Genomic DNA, 24,440 nt, shown 5'->3' on the forward strand with positions numbered 1-24,440 from the left:
CTCAAAATGGCCAGAAAAAGAGAACTTTCATCTGAAACTCGACAGTCTATTCTTGTTCTTAGAAATGAAGGCTATTCCATGCGAGAAATTGCTAAGAAATTGAAGATTTCCTACACCGGTGTGTACTACTCCCTTCAGAGGACAGCACAAACAGGCTCTAACCAGAGTAGAAAAAGAAGTGGGAGGCCGCGTTGCACAACTGAGCAAGAAGATAAGTACATTAGAGTCTCTAGTTTGAGAAACGGACGCCTCACAGGTCCCCAACTGGCATCTTCATTAAATAGTACCCGCAAAACACCAGTGTCAACATCTACAGTGAAGAGGCGGCTGCGGGATTCTGGGCTTCAGGGCAAAGTGGCAAAGAAAAAGCCATATCTGAGACTGACCAATAAAAGAAAAAGATTAAGATGGGCAAAAGAACACAGGCATTGGACAGAAGAAGACTGGAAAAAAGTGTTGTGGACGGATGAATCCAAGTTTGAGGTGTTTGGGTCACAAAGAAGAACGTTTGTGAGACGCAGAACAAATGAAAAGATGCTGGAAGAATGCCTGACGCCATCTGTTAAGCATGGTGGAGGTAATGTGATGGTCTGGGGTTGCTTTGGTGCTGGTAAGGTGGGAGATTTGTACAGGGTAAAAGGGATTCTGAATAAGGAAGGCTATCACTCCATTTTGCAACGCCATGCCATACCCAGTGGACAGCGCTTGATTGGAGCCAATTTCATCCTACAACAGGACAATGACCCTAAACACACCTCCAAATTGTGCAAGAACTATTTAGAGCAGAAGCAGGCAGCTGGTATTCTATCGGTAATGGAGTGGCCAGGCCAGCGCAGTCACCAGATCTGAACCCCATTGAGCTGTTGTGGGAGCAGCTTGACCGTATGGTACGCAAGAAGTGCCCATCCAACCAATCCAACTTGTGGGAGCTGCTTCTGGAAGCGTGGGGTGCAATTTCTCCAGATTACCTCAACAAATTAACAGCTAGAATGCCAAAGGTCTGCAATGCTGTAATTGCTGCAAATGGAGGATTCTTTGACGAAAGCAAAGTTTGATGTAAAAAAAATCTTATTTCAAATACAAATAATTATTTCTAACCTTGTCAATGTCTTGACTCTATTTTCTATTCATTTCACAACATATGGTGGTGAATAAGTGTGACTTTTCATGGAAAACACGAAATTGTTTGGGTGATCCCAAACTTTTGAACGGTAGTGTATATATATATATGTATATTTTTCCCCCCTCTCTTTATCATGGCCTATTTTGAAGGACATTTTTGATAGATGATTTTATTCGTAACATTTTAGCATTTTGATGAGTGCATGCATTTTTAGCATGGGTGTCCCAAGTGGATTTTTTGACTCTTGGGAATGAAAATATTAATATGTGTGCCATACTTGACTCATATTTTCTAACAGCACAAACTCAAACATATTTGGTATGTTGAAAGGCTTTCTCTCTGTGTGCATTGCACCTCGCTCAGGTTCCTTCTGTAGTGAAATCCCATTAGACTGCAGAGGCTTTATGTTGCTGTTTGCATCACAGGCACCGCTAACCTGGCACCCACAAGCTTTCTATCGGTGCTGAGACGAGACATGACAAACACTTACACAAGGAGATCAACCTCATATTCATGTTCTGTTTCCTTTTGTTTTCTTCTGGTTCTGGTCTGTCCTGACTTGTCTTGTTTTAGTCTGCACTGCTCTTTTCGGTTCTCTTCAGTTGGTTTTGATTCTGGTTTTGGTTGAGAAGGCTCATTCTAATGCCTATCACTGACTAAAACCGGTACATAGCTTTGCACTATTGAAACATTTCGTTAAAGTAGTTGAAAGCTATTGAGATGTTGATATATAAGATGTCAAAAAATTGCAGGAAAAATAAATGTTCTTTAGATCTAAATAATTAAATGAATCACAGGAATAATCATTTCAGCCATAATCATGCAGCATGTTTAGTAATTAAAAGGAATTATGTGATATGAATAGCTGTTGATATGAAATGTAAATGTGGGTCATGGTCTTTACCAGCTGGGCTGTGTGAGATCAAGCCAACTTGACTTGATCCTTCTCTGGCAGGCTGTAGTGTTCAGTGTTTAGACAGGCTGGTTATATGATAGACAGAAATATAATGATTGAAAGGCAAGATAAGGCATTAAAAATCAATCTAGAAATATAGATCATGAAAGTCAGTTGACACAATACTGTGCAGTGGGATTTCTCATCATTTTAATTTTTTGTGGAAACCTCCTTGTCACAATCTCTGTTAATGATTTGCAAAATAACCTTTGAAGATGTATAAAGAACACAGTATATCATAAACTGTAATTACAGCAAAAAATTTAAAAAAAATCTAATATGCCATGAATTTTTTTCCCTCTCCTTTTGATTTGAAACTTTAAATTGTGTTGACTTAAGCAGCTTCCTTTCTATGTTTTTGTGGCAGTGCTATCCATTGTAAGACAGTGTATAGAGAAGAGTCAGACAGTTGATCTATGTGATGAAGACACCCAGTGAGCACTAAGAAGGCAACGCTGGATATGTAAGGGCTCAGCATACTGCTACCAAATCGGTCAATGCAAATTTGAATGAGTGTATTGGACACCAAGTCATTGCCTTTCTTTTCTGAATAAACTAAACTTGAATGTAGGGCGAGGAGTGCGTACATTTGGGCCATACCCCACTTTCTCGAGCAGTTGGCCTCAGAAAGCTACAAATAATTTTGGATGCACAGATCTGGTATCCGACATATTTGATGCTACATGTATCTGACCTTCAGAACAGGATTCATTTGAAGCGTGCAGCATGCATTACCCTTACAATATAGGACCATCCTTTGTTCTAGTATTATTAGTAATCATAATAATAATATTAGTCGTCGCTATAATATTCGTGAGCATTAACATTTTCCTAACGAGACCAGGAACCAGACAACTGACAGTCCAACCAGTGTATGTCATCAAGATGTATTTAGGGGCACTGCTAAGGAGGGAGTACTTTCCAGGGGCCCCAAGCAATGAAGGGCCCTTTAGACGCACCTCATGATGGTGTACTAATTTAGGTGCATCGTGGTTGGGAGCTGTGGCATCAGATTTCTGTCAGGGGGCCAAGAGTTTTGTGCATTACCCCTGCCAAACATTAATTTTTAGATTAATTGAAATCCCTGGGGTTATTTTTGGGTTATATGTCGCTGCTGGTCTGGAACTGAAGCCTTAACCCCCCCCCCTCACACACACACACACACACACACACACACACACACACACACACACACACACACACACACACACACACACACACACACACACACACACACACACACACACACACAATATAAGCTCTCTGCCAAACACACTAGCATAAAGGATAATCTCTCCTTCACTTGTGTCTTGTCCACAGTTGGGTTCAGTATGGGCATGATACTGAAAGATTGCTATTAAGGCATACAAACATGTATGGTACTGGTCAACTGTCAAAGACTGCAGGCAGGGTTACATGCTTGTTTTTTTTTTTTTTCTCAACACACAAGACCACTAATACTGGGCCTAGTATGGGTACATCCATGTAATGATACTTAAACGTTGCCATAATGCGCCCATTACAGATGCAGTTCACTGATCATTACTCAGAAATGAAACAATATCCTTTTGTTGTGTTTACATTTCCATTGTGCTGTTGCAGTCCAATTCCATTTCTGCTGTGTTTCTGGTCCAGGATCTGTCAGAAGAGCGTCACTCTCCTCCTCTGCTGACGGTGAATGGTCCAGCTGAGGACAAGCTGTGTCGCAGTAAGAGTGCAGATGTGGAGCTGACCTCAGAAAAGGAGAGGATCAAGAAGATGCTGTCTGAAGGGTAACAGCTAATTTGTTCAAACGGAGGGAAACCTGTTATCTGCTGAAGTTCAAAAGACTTCATTTCTTGGCTAACCCAGATGTTAATTTGATGAACTGAAGAGCAAGACAGCTTGAACATGATAAGTGAAAGTAAAAATGGTAAATGAAGAAGATTAGGAGTAAAGTATGCTGAATGTGTCTGGTGCAAAAAGAAGTAGGTGGTGCTTCTGCGGCAGGCGGTCGCAATCAAAGTGCCACCTAGAAATAAACATGGCTTAGCCTTATATTTCACCAAAACTTACTTTACCAGTGGGATCAAGACAGTAGTGAAAAGAGCAGTCTTTTAAACGTATACACCTAAAAAATAGTCTTTGCTTTCTTATAACTAACTATGCCTGTGACTTGAATAACATGTATTTTTAAATCAATTTTTAAGTTTGGTTACTGGAGCGTAAAACAAGAGCAAATACCCGGCATCCTGTCTGGGCTTATAATGTAACTAAATATGACAGAAATATATTCTTAAAATAGATAGATGGTAAAATGGAGTACCACTGTCATACTGACTTACATCCCGAGCCCTAATGTGTGTAACTCACTTGTATTTCTCGGTGGATCTGAGTTGTGATACATCTGTTTCGATGAAGTAATACAACTCCCAAAATAAAAACAGATTACACTGTGACTTTTCCATCAAGTCCCTCTGCCTGGGAAAAGTACTCAAGAGTAAACACAATATTTCAAGTTATTTTGTCAAAGTCAAACAAACTTTGGCAAATAAACTTTTAAAAAAGGAATTCATTATTGTTGGGTGTCTGTCAACCAGTCTATAAAAATCAAGAATCATTAAGAAAACTAATCAATACTGGCTCGTTGACTTGCTGCTACCACCATCACTACATCTATTATCACTGCTGCTAATGCTATTACTGCTAATGCTATTACTGCTAATGCTAATGCTATTACTGCTAGATAGGTAATAATGATAAGAACAATCCTAAGCGGCTTTCACCACCCGTGGTTCTTGGATAAATAATAATGATAATGATCTTTTTTGTATTTTACTTGGGAACACTATTTTAAAATGCTTTACAAATGAGAAAATGAAAAAATCATCAGTTAAAAGTAAAAGTGGATAACTCAAACTGGGGGTGTGATAAAAACAGATTCATGAGGAGTTTAAGGAAGTGAGTTTATATGAAAAATCAGTTCAGTCTCACCATAGCAACTAGTCCAGAAAAAAATGGATGGTTTGTTTGACTTGGCAATCATCTAAAGAACAATTTCAAAGGTAGAAGGTGAACATTTTCTGACAAAGGGAAATATTGTTTGACATTTGTTTCCAGTGCTCTGAGCTTTAATTTTACAACCGACCGAATGAGATGACAGTTTCTTAGTGAGTGGCGTTGTGCTGTGCTGAACAGATATGTCGTCCAGACCAAAGACTTGGTGGAGATTAACCCTTGGTTTGTGCTTCAAGATTCAAGATCCTTTATTATTACGTCTCATACAAGTACAAGAGAGTAAAATTCTCGTGTTTCGGCTCCTCAATATTGCAGTAACAATAGCAATAAAATAACAACAAAACAAAACAAAAAGCAGTAATAATAATAAATAGTGCGCAGTGTATGTAAGGCACTGTGTATGTGTGTGTGTGGTTGTTTGCATATTTGTGTGTTTGTGTATGCCAAGCTACATCTGTGTGTGTGTGTGTGTGTGTGTGTGTGTGTGTGTGTGTGTGTGTGTGTGTGTGTGTGTGTGTGTGTGTGTGTGTGTAAACTGATGATCCGCTGTGGCGACCCCTAACGGGAGCAGCAATAGCAAGTCCTGAAGACCATAGGTCAGTACCAGTCAGTCCGGCAACAGGCTTAGTGTCTTAATGTTCTTTGGTCAAAAGCCTGGTTGCTTGGTGGAAAAAGCTGTTCTGGAGCCTACTGGTCCGGGCTTTGAGGCTGCAGTACCAATTGCCTGATGGTAGCAGCTGAAACAGTCCATAGTTGGGGTGACTGAGGTCTTTAATAATCCTACGGGCTTTGCTTAAACAACGTCTGTCATATATGTCCTGGATGGAGGGAAAGTCATACCCACTGATGTCCTGGACTGTCCGCACAACCCTCTGCAGCATTTTGTGGTTGTGGGCCATACAGTTCTTATGCCAGGCAATGATGCATTGAGTCAGGACACTCTTAGTTGTGCCCCTGTAGAAGGCCCATAGCATCTTGGGCCAAACTTCTTCAGTCACCTGAGGTGAAAGAGGCGTTGCTGTGCCTTTTTTACCACATGGCTGGTGTGTTCATCTTGGGCAAACAGCAGCGTGCCCTCCTAACTCCTGTTGTTCTTGATTTGGAGCACATTGAGAGTTACCTAATGAAAAGCACAGAGGAAAGTGAGGGAGGGAGGCTGGGGGAATTTGATACTGAGCACAGTTTAAGATCAAGACTTTGTTGCCCCCCACGCATTTGGTCTGCTTTGCCGGAGACCGTACAACACAGAACATAATCATCATAAGCAAAACACCCAAACATATAAGGCCCACGAAATATTAAGGTAGAAAAAACATCTGTCATTTGAAGGACCGGGCAAGTGGAGAGTCAGTCCCTCAAGGATTAACAAGTAAGCAACCAAGGTGGTGACCTGGATTGGAATCTGAATGATGTCTTAATGAGCGAAGGCGGAGGCACTGTGTTCATCTATGGTACGGCGGGCTGATGTGGCTGACTCACCAAATGGAACGCAACACGGCCCTGGTGTCCAAAGCAGAACGTGAGATCAACTACAAACCATTAAACAGGCTGCCGTGTGTAGAGACTGCAGGCCACAAGCTATCTTTAGTCTACAAGATTTTTTTTTTCTAATATCCACAGATTACTGTCGGCATATCCAAGCCATTGAAAGTGCTGCCATTGAAGTGATTCATCTGGAAGACTGGAGTTGCCTTTTTAGAGGGTAATAATACTGGTTCTTACAGCAGTGGTTGATGCCACAAAATGAACCCGAATTTGCATACTTTCCAAGGCATTGGAGGTAAAATAAGTACCTGGTTGACAAAATGACAAATCTTTTCCAGACTAGATCCTCTCACGGAGATCTTGAATAAAGCATGCCAGTTTTTTTTCCCCAGAGTAGATGAAAGAGAGTAAAGAGTACATTTCAGGATATGAACTCCTCCAGAATTAATCAGTTTCTAAGAGGCCAGCAGACTGACCATCCCCTCTGTGTCTCTGTTGTCTGCCACATCTCTTGCCATTCGATTCAGATCAGCGATCAATGTAGAGAAACACAACAGGATGACCTGACTTTTACACAGACACTCAAACTGTTCCCCCAGATGGTCAAAAAAAGAACTGGGCATGATGGAGAGTCCCTGGTTTGTACAGAAAAGAGGTCTGTGTGTGTGTGTGTGTGTGTGTGTGTGTGTGTGTGTGTGTGTGTGTGTGTGTGTGTGTGTGCGCGCGCGCACGCGCGCGCGCGCGTGCGCACATGTACACATGCTAGTGTAGTCCACCTGATCCCATACCAGATGGCCGCTGACTAGCAAACCCCAACTCCAGTGTGTGTTTAATGACTTCAGCTGGTGTCATTAATGTGACCACCGTAGACCTCCCAAGCAAAAAAACACTCATCATTCAGAGATTTTCCAACCTATTACCCAGCATGTTTCTTTGGCTGAATATTGACTTTTGTGGGGGGGGTTTTCCCTTGCTGGTTGCTATGGTGAGTAGCTTCATGATTGTCATCGCTTGGCTTAGTTGTCATTGGAAACAGTGCCCGGTGGTCCAGAGGCTCCTTCCCCCCGCTCGATTTTCTTACTCAAAAACTATCTGTCTGGTTTGCTATAGCTTGGTTCAGACCAGACCTGTACCAAAACACAGTATTTGTTTGTTTGTTTGTTTAACAGGGACAATGGACAGTGTTTGACTGTCCAAGAGTTAGCTAGATAGGTAGATTGAATCTGCAGTCCCTGGGCAGGCAAATCTTTAAAAGCATTATGGCATCAAATGTTATAATGAGGACAGGGGTACAGAGAATAAACATTACATCATACTACTACTACTACTTCCGGCTGCTCCCGTTAGGGGTTGCTACAGAGGATCATCCGTTTCCATTTCTTCCTGTCCTCTGCATCTTCGTCTGTCGCACCAGCTACCTGCATGTCCTCTCTCACCACATCCATAAACCTCCTCTTTGGCCTTCCTCTTTTCCTCTTCCCTAGTGGCTCCATATTCAGCGTCCTTCTCCCAATATACCCAGCATCTCTCCTCCACACATGTCCAAACCATCTCAATCTTGCCTCTCTTTTGCTTTGTCTCCAAACCGTCCAACCTGAGCTGTCCCTCTAATATAATCATTCTTAATCCCGTCCTTCTTCATCACTCCCAATGAAAATCTTAGCATCTTCAACTCTGCCACCTCCAGCTCCGCCTCCTGTCTTTTCATCAGTGCCACTGTCTCCAAACCATATAACATAACAGGTCTCACAACCATCTTGTAAACCTTCCCTTTAACTCTTGCTGGTACGCTTCTGTCGCAACTCACTCCTGACACTCATCTCCACCCACTCCACCCTTCCTGCACTCTCTTCTTCACCTCTCTTCTGCACTCATCGTTACTTTGGAAAGTTGACCCCAAGTATTTAAACTCATACGCCTTCATCACCTTCACTCCTTGTGTCCTCACCATTCCACTGTCCTCCCTCTCATTCACGCATATGTATTCCATCTTGCTCCTATTGACTTTCATTCCTCTTCTTTCCAGTGCATACCTCCACCTCTCCAGGCTCTCCTCAACTTGCACCCTACTCTCGCTACAGATCACAATGTCATCCGCAAACATCATAGTCCATGGAGACTCCTGCCTGATCTTGTCCGTCAACCTGTCCATCACCACTGCAAACAAAAAAGGGCTCAGAGCCAATCCTTGATGTAATCCCACCTCCACCTTGAACCCATCTTTCATTCCAACCGCACACCTCACCACACTGTCACACTTCCCTCATACATATCCTGCACCACTCTTACATACTTCTCTGCAACTCCCGACTTTCTCATACAATACCACTGTCCTCTCTCGGCACCCTGTCGTATGCTTTCTCTAAATCCAGAAGGACACAATGCAACTCCTTCTGGCCTTCTCTATACTTCTTGATCAACATTCTCAAAGCAACCATCGCATCTGTGGTGCTCTTTCATGGCATGAAACCATACTGCTGCTCGCTAGTCATCACCTCTCCTCTTAACCTAGCTTCTATTACGCTTTCCATATCTTCATGCTGTGGCTGATTAACTTTATACCTCTGTAGTTGCTACACCTCTGCACATCGCCCTTATTCTTGAAAATCGGTACCAGTATACTTCTTCTCCACTCCTCAGGCATCCTCTCACTTTCCAAGATTTTGTTAAACAGTCTAGTTAAAAACTCCACTGCCATCTCTCCTAAACATCTCCATGCCACCACAGGTATGTCATCAGGACCAACTGTCTTTCCACTCTTCATCCTCTTCATAGCTGCCCTCACTTCCTCCTGGCTAATCCACCGCACTTCCTGATCCACTATCCCCACATCATCCAATCCTCTCTCTCATTTTCTTCATTCATTAGCCCCTCAAAGTACTCCTTCCACCTTCTCAACACACTCTCCTCGCTTGTCAGCACATTTCCATCTCTATCCTTGATCGCCCTAACTTGCTGCATATCCTTCTCAGCTCGATCCCTCTGTTTAGGCAATCAGTACAAGCCCTTTTCTCCTTCCTTAGTGTCTAACCTCTCATACAGCTCACCATATGCCTTTGCCTTTGTCACCTCTTGCTTCACTTAATGCTGCATTTCCTTGTACTCTTGTCTACTTTCTTCATCTCTCTGACTATCCCACTTCTTCCTTGCCAACCTCTTCCTCTGCATACTTTCCTGTACTTACTCATTCCACCACCAAGGCTCCTTGTCTTCCTTCCAATGTCCTGATGACACACCAAGTAACTTCCTAGCTGTCTCCCTCACTATGTCTGCAGTTGTTGCCCAGTCATCCAGCAACTCTTCACTACCACCCAGTGCCTGTCTTAACTCCTCACGGAACTCCACACAACAATCTTCCTTCTTCAACTTCTACCATTTGATCCTTGGCTCTGCCTTCACTCTCTTCCTCTTCTTGGTCTCTACAGTCATCCTACAGACCACCATCCGATGCTGCCTAGCTATGTTCTCCCCTGTCACCATCTTGCAGTCTCCAATCCCTTTCACATCGCACCTTCTACATAAGATATGTTCCATCTGGGTGAACTTTCCTCCACTCTTATACGTCACCCTGTGTTCCTCCCTCTTCTTGAAATATGTATTCAACACATCCATTTCCATCCTTTTCGCAAAATCCACCACTGTCTGTCTGTTCTTCCACATTCCTCTCCTTGACACCATACCTACCCATCACCTCCTCATCACCTATGTTCCCTTCACCAACATGCCCATTGAAGTCTGCTCCAATCACCACTCTCTCCTCCTTGGGTACCCTCTCCACCACTTCATCCAACTCACTCCAGAATTCTTGTTTCTCTTCCATCTCACACCCAACTTGCGGGGCATATATGCTGATAACATTCATCAATACACCTTCAATTTCCAGCTTCATACTTATCACTCTGTCTGACACTCTTCACCTCCAGCACACTCTTGACATACTCTTCCTTCAGAATTACCCCTACCCCATTTCTCCTCCCATTCGCACCATGTTAGAAGAGTTTGAACCCACCTCTGATGCTCCTGGCCTTACTCCCCTTCCACCTGGTCTCTTGTACACACAGTATACCTACCTATCTTCTTTCCATCATATCAGCCAGCTCTCTCCCTTTACCAGTCATAGTGCCAACTTTCAAAGTTCTGACTCTCACCTCCACACTCCTACTCTTCCTCCTCTCCAGCTGCCTCTGGACATGCCTTCCCCCTCTCCTTCGCCCCACAGTAGCATAGTTTCCGCCGGCACTCTGCTTGCCAACAGTACTGGTGTCGGTTGTTGGTAACCCGGGCCTCGACCAATCCAGTATGGAAATCTGATTTACGATCCACATATTTGATTTGGCAAAGATTTTATGCCAGATACCCTTCCAAACACAACCCTCCCCATTTATCCGGGCTTGGGACCGGTACCAAGAATGCACTGGCTTGTGTATCCTCAGTAGCTCAGTGGCTGGGTTAGAATAAACATTACATCATAAAAAACTAAAATCACTTTCCATTTAAAACATTACATTGTACAAAAAAAATAAAATAAATAAAAGAAACTATGTTTATGTTGTATCTGCTCTATTTAGGTTGAAGTAGCGAGCTCAAAGATTCTCAAATAAAGATTCTCAAATAAATGTTACTGTCATTCTCTGAATGAGGTGACACAATGATGATTCAGCCCATCGGCCACTGATGAAAGCCCTTGCATTTGTGGTAATTCAGAGAAATACAAATGTGTGTTTATGGTAAAATTATCACCAAAAATTTAGGGTGGGAATTTAGTGACTTTTTTTTACGTCATCCAGCAGCAGTTGGCCCACCAGAGACAATAGGTAGAACAAATGCTCTGTGTTCAGTGTTGTAGTGGTTGAACTTGTTAGCAATTTCAAAATAACTCCTGGAAAGTTTACGCCAAAAAAAAAAGAAAAAAGAAAGCCGAAAGAATTTTTGGGATTGCCACTTCAAGCACAAACATGGAAATTAGAGATGAAACAGGGGAGTTGCTACATCATTTGGGTTTATCAAGAGTGGCTCCAACCATCACTAATACTTGACTGAACTTTACCTATGACTACTCCAGAAGCCTCAGCAGGTAGTTTTGGTGAGGGACAAACGTCTCCCTCCATATTTAATAAATAAGAAATACAAGTAGTTCTATCAGTCCCATAGGATTTTTTTTTTTTAATTTATTTCTGATTTTTCCCTTTTTTCTCCCAATTTAGTGGCCAATCGATCCCTATTTTAATTCAAACACCCACCCTCGCACTGTATGCGTTCGCCAACTGCATCTCTCCGGGCCGGCAGTCTCGAAGGAGACCGCCTCGCCACTTTCGTGACAAGGCGACTCCAAGCCGAACCACTGTTTCTTCCGACACACACAGAGACGCATTCACGTGACGAACACAAGCCGACTCCGCCCCCCTCCCGAAGACAGCGTTACCAATGATCGCTGCTTCGTCGAGTCCGGCCATAGTCGGATCTGACGAGACTGGGGCGCGAACCCCAGTCCCCAGTGGGCAACTGTATCGACACAAAGCCGATGCTTAGACCGCTACATCACCGCGGACCGAGTCCCATAGAATTTTTGATCGGTTCCGTCCGCAGAGAGGCCTGAGAACAGTGTGATAGCAGGAACTGGGACTCTGATGCTGACGGGGATTGGGTGAGGTCCCGAGAGCACTTCAGCTGGGCAGAGCATCCTAGCATGGTGCCCTGAACCTGGGTCACCCATCACAAAATATTTGCTCTTGGAAGTGAACAATTGTGACCCATTGAAAATTAGGTTATGGGCTCCAGCATAATGCTGCTGCCGCGCACCTCAGAATGGAATAGAGTAGGACTGGCCCTCCACTGGCGGCATGGTGGCCCAATGCTTAGCACTGTTTCCTCACAGCAAGAAGGTCCTGGGTTCGAACCCCCGGCTGTTCCAGGTCCTTTCTGTGTGAAGTTTGCATGTTCTCCCGTGTCTACGTGGGTTTTCTTCAGGTGCGCTGGTTTCCTCCCACCATCAAAAAGGCATGCATGTTAGGGTTAATACTCCTGTCTGTGCCCCTGAGCAAGGCAATGGAAAGAAGAACTGGAGTTGATCCCCGGGCACTGAGGCTGCCCACTGCTTCTATACAATAGGATGGGTCAAATACAGAGAACAAATTTGTTTGTAAGAATACAATGACAAAATAAAGTGGCTTTCTTTTCTTTCTTCAAACCCTGGCCTGTAAAGAAAGAAAAGAAAACAGGTGCCTTATCTGTTCAAACACTGGGACCATTTTCCCTCCCCACTGATCAAATCCACAATGTTAAACAACACTGCATGTCTCAGAGTACCCAGAGAAAACCTAAAGAAGCATGGATAAACATGCATCTGCACAGAGAGGAGTTTTCTGTGACGCAGTAGTGCTTACCACCAAGCTGCTAGGCTGCTGTGCTGCACCACATTAACCTTTTGTTGTTCCACTCTTGCAGCAAAGTGTTATTGGCATATACTGTACCCTCTGTATCTATGCTTGACATTCGCACATAACACATTTAACCGTAACCAGAGCAAGTATTCCCACCTCCAACATTATGGCTGTTTTTGTTTCTGCCACCATCCTTTTCTTGTGTAGCCTGTTTGCGGCTCTTTAGTTCATCCTGGGTGGGAAAATGCTTTGCAAAACATGTCTTTATGCATGCTCAATAATCCAGCTAAGAAAATCACAGAAAGTTGTGATTCAGATACCTGGATTATTGAGCATGCATAAAGACATTTTGACTCACTTCGGTGAGGATTGCGTTAAACTTGTACGTGAGTATTAGTGAACAGCATGCAAGATGGCAGACTACAGGAACCACCTGACATTCAGCCTCAGATGCAGACAGAGCAGGATTACACCTAAGAGCCTGCAAATGAAATCTTCAGTCAAGGACCACCAAGCTAAACAGATCCTCCAGAAGGCACAGAGCCAGCTGTTGAACGAATAGGTGAGACAAATTAATTTTACCATGGATGCGTTGAGAGCCAAAGAGAAGCAGATCCAGCAGAGACTCACGTTGCATCTAGATGAGACCACTTTTCAATGTGTGATTGAGTTCACAGAGAAGGCTCATCTAACACAACATGGAAAGTCAAAAAGCAGGCAGTAAAAGAAGTTTGACCTACTTGCTGCATGTCAGAGACATCAGCAGACAATGGACGGCGCCCTCAATAGCAGACAGAGCGATGAATGCTAGACACACGCCAACAATGTGGACAAGTGGGTGAAGAATCTGTCCAACAGATAACTCACCCCAAGGATCAGGTCCCTTGGCACAAACAGAGTAATATAGTGTACGCTGTTAAGTGTCAGGAGGATTGCCGTGACTTGTACATTGGGGAAACTAAACAGACCTGGCCAACAGGATGGCACAACACAGGAGAGCTAACGTGTCAGGCCAGGACTCCACAGTCTATACCCATCTACAGACCAGTGGCCACTCTTTCAAGGATGAGGATGTGCACATCCTTGATAGGGAGGAACGCTGGTTTGAACGGGGAGTCAGAGACCATCTATGTGAAGAGGGAACGACCATCCCTGAACTGAGAGGGGGAGGCTAAGAGTACATCTGTCGCCATCTTGTAATCATTCCCCAATCCTCTGTGAATAGTACACATGGCCATTAAAACTCTGGTTAATGGTCACGGCAATTTGCATATGAAACCGATCGTTGTTTTCGGACGTTATGCCACCGTATTGTTTATAAAGGTGGGGATACCTGCAGTCAGTTGAGACTGAAGATGGTTAGTCACTTAGATGAGTGATGAAACATTTCTCTCTCAATAAATGTGTCCAAATGAACTGATTCAACTTTTTGTGGCTTTGTAAAACAGTTTTGTTTCAGGAGAGGGATAATACAAGTGAAGTTATTGTTATGTTTGTTCTTATATTATCAGGTCTATTTGTGAGATCAACATGGAGGCTGAGCTCTTCACCCTGCAGGACAGTAATGCCAAGCTGGTGGCCGCTCTGCAGGAGGCCAACAGCAGTGTAGATCAGTGGAAGAAACAGCTGGCTGAATACCAGGAGGAGACGGACAGACTCCGAGAGCAGGTCAGCACCTTGAACTCATGTGTAGCAGTGTTTGTGCATGTACTATTTACATTTAGCTACACAATGTACTGAATGACCCTCACCTATGGTCATGAGCTTTGGGTAGTGACCGAAAGAGTGAGATCGTGGATACAATCGGCTGAAATGAGTTTCCTCTGTAGGGTGTCTGGGCTCAGCCTTGGCGATAGGGTGAGGAGCTCGGACATCCAGAGGGAGCTCAGAGTAGAGCCACTGCTCCTTCGCATCGAAAGGAGCCAGTTGAGGTGGTTCGGGCATCTGATTAGGATGCCTCCTGGGTGCCTTCCTTTGGAGGTTTACCGGGCACAGCCAACTGGGAGGAGACCCCGGGGTAGACCCAGAACTCGCTGGAGGGACTACATGTCCAATCTGGTCTGGAACGCCTTGGGATCCCCCAGGAGGAGCTGGAGAGCGTTGCTGGGGAGAGGGATGTCTGGAGTGCCCTACTTGGCTTGCTGCCACTGCAACCCGACCCCGGAGAAGTGGCTGAAGATGAATGAATGAATGTAACTGTATGAACTGCAGTTGTATTTCCACTGCTGTTGCAATGTGTTGTTAACATGTGCTGTACCCTATGTGCACATGCTTTACACTTACGCATACACATTTGGCCCTAACCAGAGCTGGTATTCCCACCCCCAACATTACAGTTATGTCTGGGTTTCTGCAACCATCCATTTCTTTTGTTTGTGGGTCTTCACTTCATCCTGTTTGAAAAACACCTTGTAAAACATTTAAGAATAGAATAGAATACACTTTATTTGTCATTTGTACAATACAGTGCATCCGGAAAGTATTCACACCCCTTCACTTTCCCCACATTTGTTATGTTACAGCCTTATTCCAAAATGGATTAAATTCCTTTTTTCTCTCATCAATCTACACACAATACCCCATAATGACAAAGAGAAAAAGGTTTTGTAGATTTTTTTTGCAAATTTATTAAAAATAAAAAACTGAAATATTGCATGTACATAAGTATTCACACCCTTTGCTATGACACTCAAAATTGAGCTCAGGTTCATCCTGTTTCCACTGATCATCCTTGAGATGTTTCTACATCTTGATTGGAGTCCACCTGTAGTAAATTCAATTGATTGGACATGATTTGGAAAGGCACACACCTGTCTATATAAGGTCCCACTGTTGACAGTGCATGTCAGAGCAGAAACCAAGCCATGAAGTCGAAGGAATTGTCTGTGGACCTCCGAGACAGGATTGTATCGAGGCACAGATCTGGGGAAGGGTACAAAAAAATTTCTACAGCTTTGAAGGTCCCGAAGAGCACAGTGGTCTCCATCATTCGTAAATGGAAGAAGTTTGGATCCAGCAGGACTCTTCCTAGAGCTGGCCGCCCAGCCAAACTGAGCAATCGGGGGAGAAGGGCCTTGGTCAGGGAGTTGACCAAGAACCTGATGGTCACTCTGACAGAGCTCCAGCGTTCCTCTGTGGAGATGGGAGAACCTTCCAGAAGGACAACCATCTCTGCAGCACTCCACCAATCAGGCCTTTATGGTAGAGTGGCCAGACGGAAGCCTCTGCTCAGTAAAAAGCACATGACAGCCCGCTTGGAGTTTGCCAGAAAGCACCTAAAGGACTCTCAGACCATGAGAAACAAGATTCTCTGGTCTGATGAAACCAAGATTGAACTCTTTGGCCGGAATGCCAAACGTCACGTCTGGAGGAAACCAGGCACCTCTCATCACCTTGCTAATACCATCCCTGCAGTGAAGCATGGTGATGGCAGCATCATGCTGTGTGGATGTTTTTCAGCGGCAGGAACTGGGAGACTAGTCAGGATCGAGGGAAAGATGAATGGAGCAAAGTACAGAGAGATCCTTGATGAAAACCTGCTCCAGAGCGCTCAGGACCTCAGACTGGGGCGAAGGTTTACCTTTCAGCACGACAACGACCCTAAGCACACAGCCAAGACAATGAAGGAGTGGCTTCAGGACAAGTCTGTGAATATCCTTGAGTGGCCCAGCCAGAGCCCAGACTTGAACTCCATTGAACATCTCTGGAAAGACCTGAAAATAACTGTGCAGCGACGCTCCCCATCTAACCTTACAGAGCTCGAGAGGATCTGCAGAGAAGAATGGGAGAAATACCCCAAATATAGGTGTGCCAAGCTTGTAGCATCATACCTAAGAAGACTTGAGGCTGTAATCGCTGCCAAGGGTGCCTCAACCAAGTACTGAGTAAAGGTGTGAATACTTATGTACATGCATATTTCAGTTTTTTATTTTTAATAAATTTGCAAAAATTTCTACAAAAGCTTTTTCGCTTTGTCATTATGGGGTATTGTATGTAGATTGATGAGAAAAAAAGGAATTTAATCTATTTTGGAATAAGGCTGTAACATAACAAAATGTGGGAAAAGTGAAAGGGTGTGAATACTTTCCGGATGCACTGTACATACAATGAAATCTTTCTCTGCATTTAACCCATCCTAGCTGTATAGGTAGGTGCTGCCTTCAGTGTAGTTCACAATAGTAACAATATTAATAAATGATGCCAAAATTACTGTATTATTTCTTCTTCTTTTGGCTTGTTCCCTGTTTCTCAGGGGTCGCCACAGCGGATTTTTGCCCTCCATAGCTTTCTGTCTCCCGCAGTCCAACCCTCCTCATGTCCTCCTCTATCTGGTCTCTCCATCTTTCCCTTGGTCTTCCTCTTTTTCTTTTGCCAGGTATTTCCAGGTCCAATACCTTCTTTCCTATATAATCTATGCCTCCTCTCTGTAGGTGTCCAAACTATCTCTATCTTGTCTCTTTCAATTTCTCCTCCATTCATTCCCTAAGATCTTGAACATAGCTCTCACTTCTTCATTTCTCTTCTGGTCTTTTCTAGTCACTCCCAAGGACCAACACAGCATGTTCATCTCTGCTACCTGTAATGTAGATTCTAGCCTCTCTGTTGTTGTCACTGCTTCCATCCCATAGAGCAGCGGTGGCTAACCATGTGCCATGGAGAGCCATGTGTATGCAGGTTTTCATTCCAACCCGACTCCACACCAGGTGATTTCACTGATTAGTAAACCTTCAACCAAAGAGGAAGAATGTATCAGTGAAATCACCTGGTGTGGAGTCGGGTTGGAATGAAAACCTGCATACACATGGCTCTCCATGGCACATGGTTAGCCACCCCTGCCATAGACGCTCTATGGCAGGCCTAACCATTGATTTGTATACCTTGCCCTTTACCCTCTACAGCATTTTTTGTCACAAAGTACTCCAGCTTCCTTTCACCATGAATTCCATCCAGATTGTGTCCTTTTCTTGACTTCCTTCTTACCACCGCCTTCTGTCTGTATTGTTGATCCTGAGTACTTGAATTCGTTAACTTCTGGGACATCTTCTCTTCCTAAGGTCAATCCTGGACTTTCTACTTGCTTATTTATACACAGGTACTCAGTCTTTGTTCTGCTGATCTTTAGTCCTCTAATCTCTAGTACTTCTCTCCAATCTTCAAGATCTCTCTCCAACCTTTCCTTGTCCTCATTTGCTAACACGATGTCATCAGCAAACGTCGTGCTCCATGGTGGCTCTTTCTTAAGATTTTCTGTGACGCTGTCCATCAGTATCACAAACAGGAAAGGGCTCAACACCGATCCTTGATGCAGTCCTACCTTTACCTCAAACTCGCTTGTTGTTCCCACTGCACATTGAGCTATGGTCTTACAGTTCCTGTACATGTCCTGAATTATGTTGATGTAATTTTCTGCTACTCCCCTTGCTCTCGCAATACCACAACTCCTCTCTTGGTACTCTGTCATATGCCTTCTCCAAATCAACAAATGTGTAGTGAAATTCTTTCTGTCCTTCAATGTATTTTTCAGCTAAGGTCCTGAGTACAAATATTGCACCTGTGGTACTTGCCTGCAGGCATGAATCCAAATTGTTCTTGCCCTATAGTCACTTCCTTCTTCAAATTGCTGTATTATAACAACAACAACAATAATAATAATAATGATAACATTCCCCAAATTGTGAGAACTTATGATCTGCATTCATGATAACAATATTATTTGGAAATACAATAAAGCAGCGGTCGGGAACCTATGGCTCGCGAGCCATATATGGCTCTTCCGGTGACGGCATATGGCTCCCAGACAATTTTGAGTTGAAAATTATTTTTTTTTCAAAAAAATCAGTTTGGAACTGATTTTAAAATACTTGTGATATTTCTTAATAATACTGTGTCATTTTAAAGTAAACAGAAATTAGTTTTGAAGATAAATTTCACGGGTCACGGGTCACCCGTGGGTCGGGTCGGGAACCAATGGCTCGCGAGCATGTCCGGGTCATTGTAAAGGTGAAGAAATCAATTTTATCAGATAGCCAACTAGTTTATCCGCTTCAACCCTTGTAACGGAAAAGATGGCGAAAAGAAAAAAAGACGATGATTACCGTGCATTCCAGGCTGCGTGGACAGAGGAATTTGCATTTGTGGAGAGAGCAGGATCTGCGGTATGTCTAATATGCAATGATAAAATTGCATCGATGAAACGGTCAAATATAAAGCGGCACTTTGATACGCACCATGCTTCATTTGCATCGAAATATCCAGCGGGGGACAGCAGGAAAAGGGCATGCGAGGAGCTACAGCGGAGAGTGCAGACGAGTCAGCAGCAACTACGTGTGTGGACCAAGCAAGGTGACGGGAATTCCGCTAGCTTTGCGGGGGCTTGGCAATAGTAAGGAATGGAAAGTCATTCACAGATGGCGAGTATGCCAAAACATTCATGCTTGATGTGGCCAATGAACTGTTTGATGACTTCCCAAATAAAGACAAGATAATCAAACGAATAAAAGACATGCCCCTGTCAGCAAGAACTGTGCACGATCGTAGCATCATGATGGCAAATCAAGTCGAGGAAACACAAATTAAGGACATAAACGCCAGGACATACTTTTCTCTCGCGTTAGATGAGTCAACAGACGTTAGCCATCTATCTCAGTGCAGTATCATTGCCAGGTATGCTGCAGGTGACACACTGCGTGAGGAAAGCTTGGCTGTTTTGCCAATGAAAGGGACAACAAGAGGAGAGGATTTATTCATGTCTTTCATGGAGTTTGCTAAAGAAAAAAAACTACCGATGGATAAACTTATTTCTGTCTGTACTGATGGTGCACCCTGTATGTTGGGGAAGAACAAAGGATTTGTAGCGCTTCTCCGTGAACATGAAAAGAGAGCCATCCTAAGTTTTCATTGCATCCTGCACCAGGAGGCGCTTTGCGCTCAGACGTGTGGCCAGGAGCTTGGCGAGGTGATGTCTCTGGTCATTCGAGTGGTCAACTTTATTGTTGCCCGAGCTTTAAATGATCGCCAGTTTAAAGCTCTGTTAGAAGAAGTTGGGAATCATTATCCCGGTCTGCTTTTACACAGCAACGTGCGTTGATTGTCAAGGGGGAAGGTGCTCAGCCGTTTTGCAGCTTGCCTGAGTGAAATCCGGACTTTTCTTGAAATGAAAGGCGTCAAGCATCCTGAGCTAGACAACACTGACTGGCTCCTGCAGTTTCACTATCTCGTGGACATAACTGGCCATCTGAACCAGCTCAATGTGAAAATGCAAGGTATTGGAAATACAATCTCATCCCTTCAACAAGCAGTGTTTGCATTTGAAAGCAAGCTGGAAGTCTTTCTCAGGGACATTGAAACAGGTCGTCTTCTGCACTTTGAAAGACTGCAACAATTTAGAGATGCATGCTTAGCAAGTGACTCCACTCAACATCTGGATCTCCAGCAGCTAGCTGGCTTTACGTTCAATCTCCTGCAGTCATTCAAAGCACGTTTTGGAGAATTTCGTGCGCGCACTGGTCTTTTCAAGTTCATCACTCATCCACATGAGTGTGCAGTGGACAAAATCGACCTGACATGCATCCCCGGGGTCTCTATCGGAGACTTTGAGCTGGAAGTTGCTGACCTGAAGGCATCAGACATGTGGATGAGTAAGTTCAAGTCACTTAATGGAGAGTTGGAAAGTCTTGCGCGACAGCGAGCAGAGCTGGCGAGGGAACACAAGTGGACAGAAATTAAAAATCTTCAACCTGAAGACCAGCTGATTCTTAAAACTTGGAACGAGCTTCCTGTGACATACCACACAATGCAGCGTGTGAGTATTGCCGTATTGACCATGTTTGGCTCTACATATGCATGTGAACAGTCTTTCTCGCATATGAGGAACATTAAGACCAACCTACGCTCACGTTTAACTGATGGAAGCCTCAACGCCTGCATGAAGCTCAACCTCACCACGTATGAACCAGACTACAAGGCCATCAGCAAAACCATGCAGCACCAGAAGTCGCATTAAAAGTAAGACATATTTAATTTATTATACGTTAAAAATACTATATGGCTCTCAATGAAATATATTTAGAAATATTTGGCTTTTATGGCTCTCCCAGTCAAAAAGGTTCCCGACCCCTGCAATAAAGAATCATTTTTAGCCATTGACAAAAATGTATGGGTCTGTATAAATGAAGATGTAGATATGGATTTGTTTTGAGACCCAAATACATCATTCTTTTTTTTCACTTTCTGTTTGTGCTGTGTTTATATTTTGGTGCCATGTCAGTAAAGCAGCCATACAGGTGGAGAAATATCTAACTTAAACTGCCCATCAGGAAGACGCACAGCCGCTCTTTACTTTAAAAAAGCAGGTTTTTACTAACAGCATTTGTGAAGCCTTTAGGTTATGATGATGAAGTCAGGTCTCCTGTATTTGCTCAACCTTTTGAAATCGAAGCTACTGAATCTGATTATTTACTCATCACCTTGCCAACATATTGACATTATGTTATTTGCCTATACTGGAGTTTATTTTTTGGATGGAAAAAGAAATATCCCTAAGGTACTTTATCATTGCCATGGTACCACTGGGTAATGCAACCTATTTCTATGGACTTGTTTTTCAGTCCTATGCTGACAGTATCCAGATATTACTCCTGACGTCTGGCTCCATTCATCTCCCTCAGTGCTGCTGCTGCTAACAACCTGAAATTTGAACTGCCACCAATTTTTCCATCTTTTCAACTTTTCTATCTGTGTGAATACACCTTTGAAAATGATGGTTTTCCTTCCCATCCTTCCTCAGCCGTGTGTAATCTCGCTGTATACTTTGATTCCTCCTTGTAACCTGAAGACCTTATCAGCCACATTTTAAAACTGGATTTTTTTTCACCATAGTAAACATTGTGCATATCAGACCATTGCTTTCTCAGCCTGACTGTACCCGTCTCATGAAAGCTTGTCTTTTCCATATTGGATTTTTCTCATACTCTTGTATATATCTCTCTACCCTCATCAGCAAGCTTCAATATGGTCAAAACTCACCTGCTAGGGTCTTAAGACAACAAAAGGTCCTAGCAGCACATCTCTTCAGCTCTAAAAAACCACCACCGCCCCTCATCAAATCTAGAAGCGATTACAAGATCTTGTTGTTGACCTTCCAGGCTCTGAATGGCCTGACTCCATCTCACACAGCTGATCTTTTACATGCGTACACCGCCGCAGCTCTCCCCGAGGACCATTACCACACTGTGGTTTTACATCACAACTAGAATTTATCCATCAGATTATAGTGTAGTTTAAGCCTAAATCATGTGTTTGGGGCTGTAGACATGTCTATGTGCCTTTTACCTGCTGAAACCTATCAGGTCTGGAAATAACTCAAACATTGGCCTTTAAATTACAGGCTGTTCCTTATACAGAAATAACTGCATGATAAACAAGTTAAATAGGCATAATTGAACTGTGATGACTAGTAGTGACTAACAGATGATTTTTTTTTTTTACTCCTGCTAAACTGTTTTTACCTTATCTGTACTGCCCGTATGTACCAGGATAATTAGATGCCATTGGCACCTATTGTATTTTATTCTCCTTATTTATTGTTTGTTTATTTGTTCTGTTTGTGAAGCACTTTGGTGCAAAACTCAGTTTTGTTTTAAAAGTGCTATATAAATGAAATATACTTGAAATTTAAAATAGGGGCTTATCTATATGTCTAGATTGTTTCCTTATTACATTTTCTCTACATCAAATGTGTATGGGGTAAATTCACCAGTCAGATTGTGCCAAACACAACTGTTTTCAATCATTTGTGTCGTGGGGAAGTAAATAGGTGTTAAAACTGAATATAAGATGAATATCAAATGTCATGCTGTCTTTGTCATGTTTCTCAGCAACTACCAGCTATTACATTACAATTACATCTATCAGCCTTCCGTCTATCCATCTATTATCCGAACCGCTTATCCTGCTCTCAGGGTCGTAAGGAATGGCCTGTATTTTTAAGTATTACTGATAGCTTCACTAAGCTCATGTCAATGGAAATAAAAAAAAAAAGCAGTGGTTGTGCTGCTCTCTCAGTTGAAATGTTTGGCCCTGTTGCATGGCTCCTGGTGTAGTTTGGAAGATTACAAGGTGGTCTATCCAACTATACGTATGTGTCACAGTTGCATTGCCATGCCCCCCCCCCACTCTCCACCCCACAAGTCTGTATTTTTCATTATTCTCTATCAAGAGTAGAAAAGCTGAAATCATGTTATTATATCACCATTTAAGGTCCTCTGACAGATCCTAAAGATGCAAACTCTGTTTTGGTACACATTTCATTTGGCACCTCTTGGTAAGGAGATTTTGCATTTGACAAATGACTGGGACAGAATGCAGACATTTCACCCTCCGTTCAGGAGAAACAAAATTCTCACCGTGGTTTCGATGAACGAGCCTTCTGTCATGCGAGTGATTTCAGTACAAGTCCACCTACTTCACAGTCAAACGGTAATCAATAAGAGCAGCATGCTGGTCAATATAGTTCAGCCTGCCGTGCCTTTAACAGAACCATGTCTATGGGTCCAGGCCAAAGCCCCCCCACCACCACCAACATCACAGCAGCGAAGTCAACCAGGTGGCTGAAACTAGAGCAGGCCTCTAGGGTTTGGCTGAGGGGGCTGGAGGGTTTAAGAGGGACACAGGCGGTCGTTTTTTTATTTGTTACTTTTGAAGGGTTTTTTATGTGTGTTGAAAGGACCCCCACACACACACACACACACACACACACACACACGCACACTCTTCACTGCCTTTCTCTGTCCCACTCTGAAGAAAGAAACAAATCATTACATGTAGAATGAGAGCCCTACCATGGGTCAGAATTAATGGTTTACCCGTACATCAGGCTCTCTGTGTCTGCCATGTTTGTTTGCTCTTGCCCAGCAGTAGAGATGTGGCCTGGGTTTGTTTTTATGGTGATGCCATTGACACCCCCCACCCCCTCTGCTTTTGAGATCAATTCCCCACCAATTTAGGACTGGCGTGAACACGCACAAACCAGATGCTGAGTATTGACTGAGGCAGAGTGGCCTGGTGGTCAGAAATATACAGCCCTCGCAGGTTGAATTCTCACATCCTCATCAATGTGTGTTCAAACGTTTCAGGGTTACAGATCTTTTATGATCTCTGATCTCTCTGATGACATTCGTGCATGTGCTGTGTGTCCCCAAGGAAGATACCAATAATTGTATTCGTCATCACTCTGTGTAAAGTCGTGGGAATGAACAACTCTAATGCAAACTGACAGGGAAGAGCCCAGTGTCTTACACACACACACACACACACACACACACACACACACACACACACACACACACACACACACCATCTGTTGTCTTTTCTCTGTTTACATCAGCACTGATGTCTTGTTCACCTCCTCTCCTCCCTTCTCCCTCATTCGTTTGTTTGTTTGTTTGTTGTTTTTTTTTGGGGGGGGGCTGCATGTTCAGTCAGACTAAGGATAAAAGTGGAC

At 43.4% G+C, this 24,440-nt stretch overlaps 1 protein-coding gene across 1 annotated transcript in view; it reads left to right on the forward strand.

Moving 5' to 3' along the window:
- Positions 1 to 24,440, forward strand: part of LOC130108988 (homer protein homolog 3-like) — a 79,305-nt gene that overhangs the window by 41,092 nt on the left and 13,773 nt on the right. Inside the window, exons 7-8 of the mRNA XM_056275664.1 lie at positions 3,714 to 3,850; positions 14,452 to 14,608. Coding sequence (XP_056131639.1) covers positions 3,714 to 3,850; positions 14,452 to 14,608 — 294 coding nt within the window. The remainder of the gene's footprint in view (positions 1 to 3,713; positions 3,851 to 14,451; positions 14,609 to 24,440) is intronic.

Source organism: Lampris incognitus, chromosome 3, assembly GCF_029633865.1.
Source record: "Lampris incognitus isolate fLamInc1 chromosome 3, fLamInc1.hap2, whole genome shotgun sequence".
Lineage (NCBI taxonomy): Eukaryota > Metazoa > Chordata > Actinopteri > Lampriformes > Lampridae > Lampris > Lampris incognitus.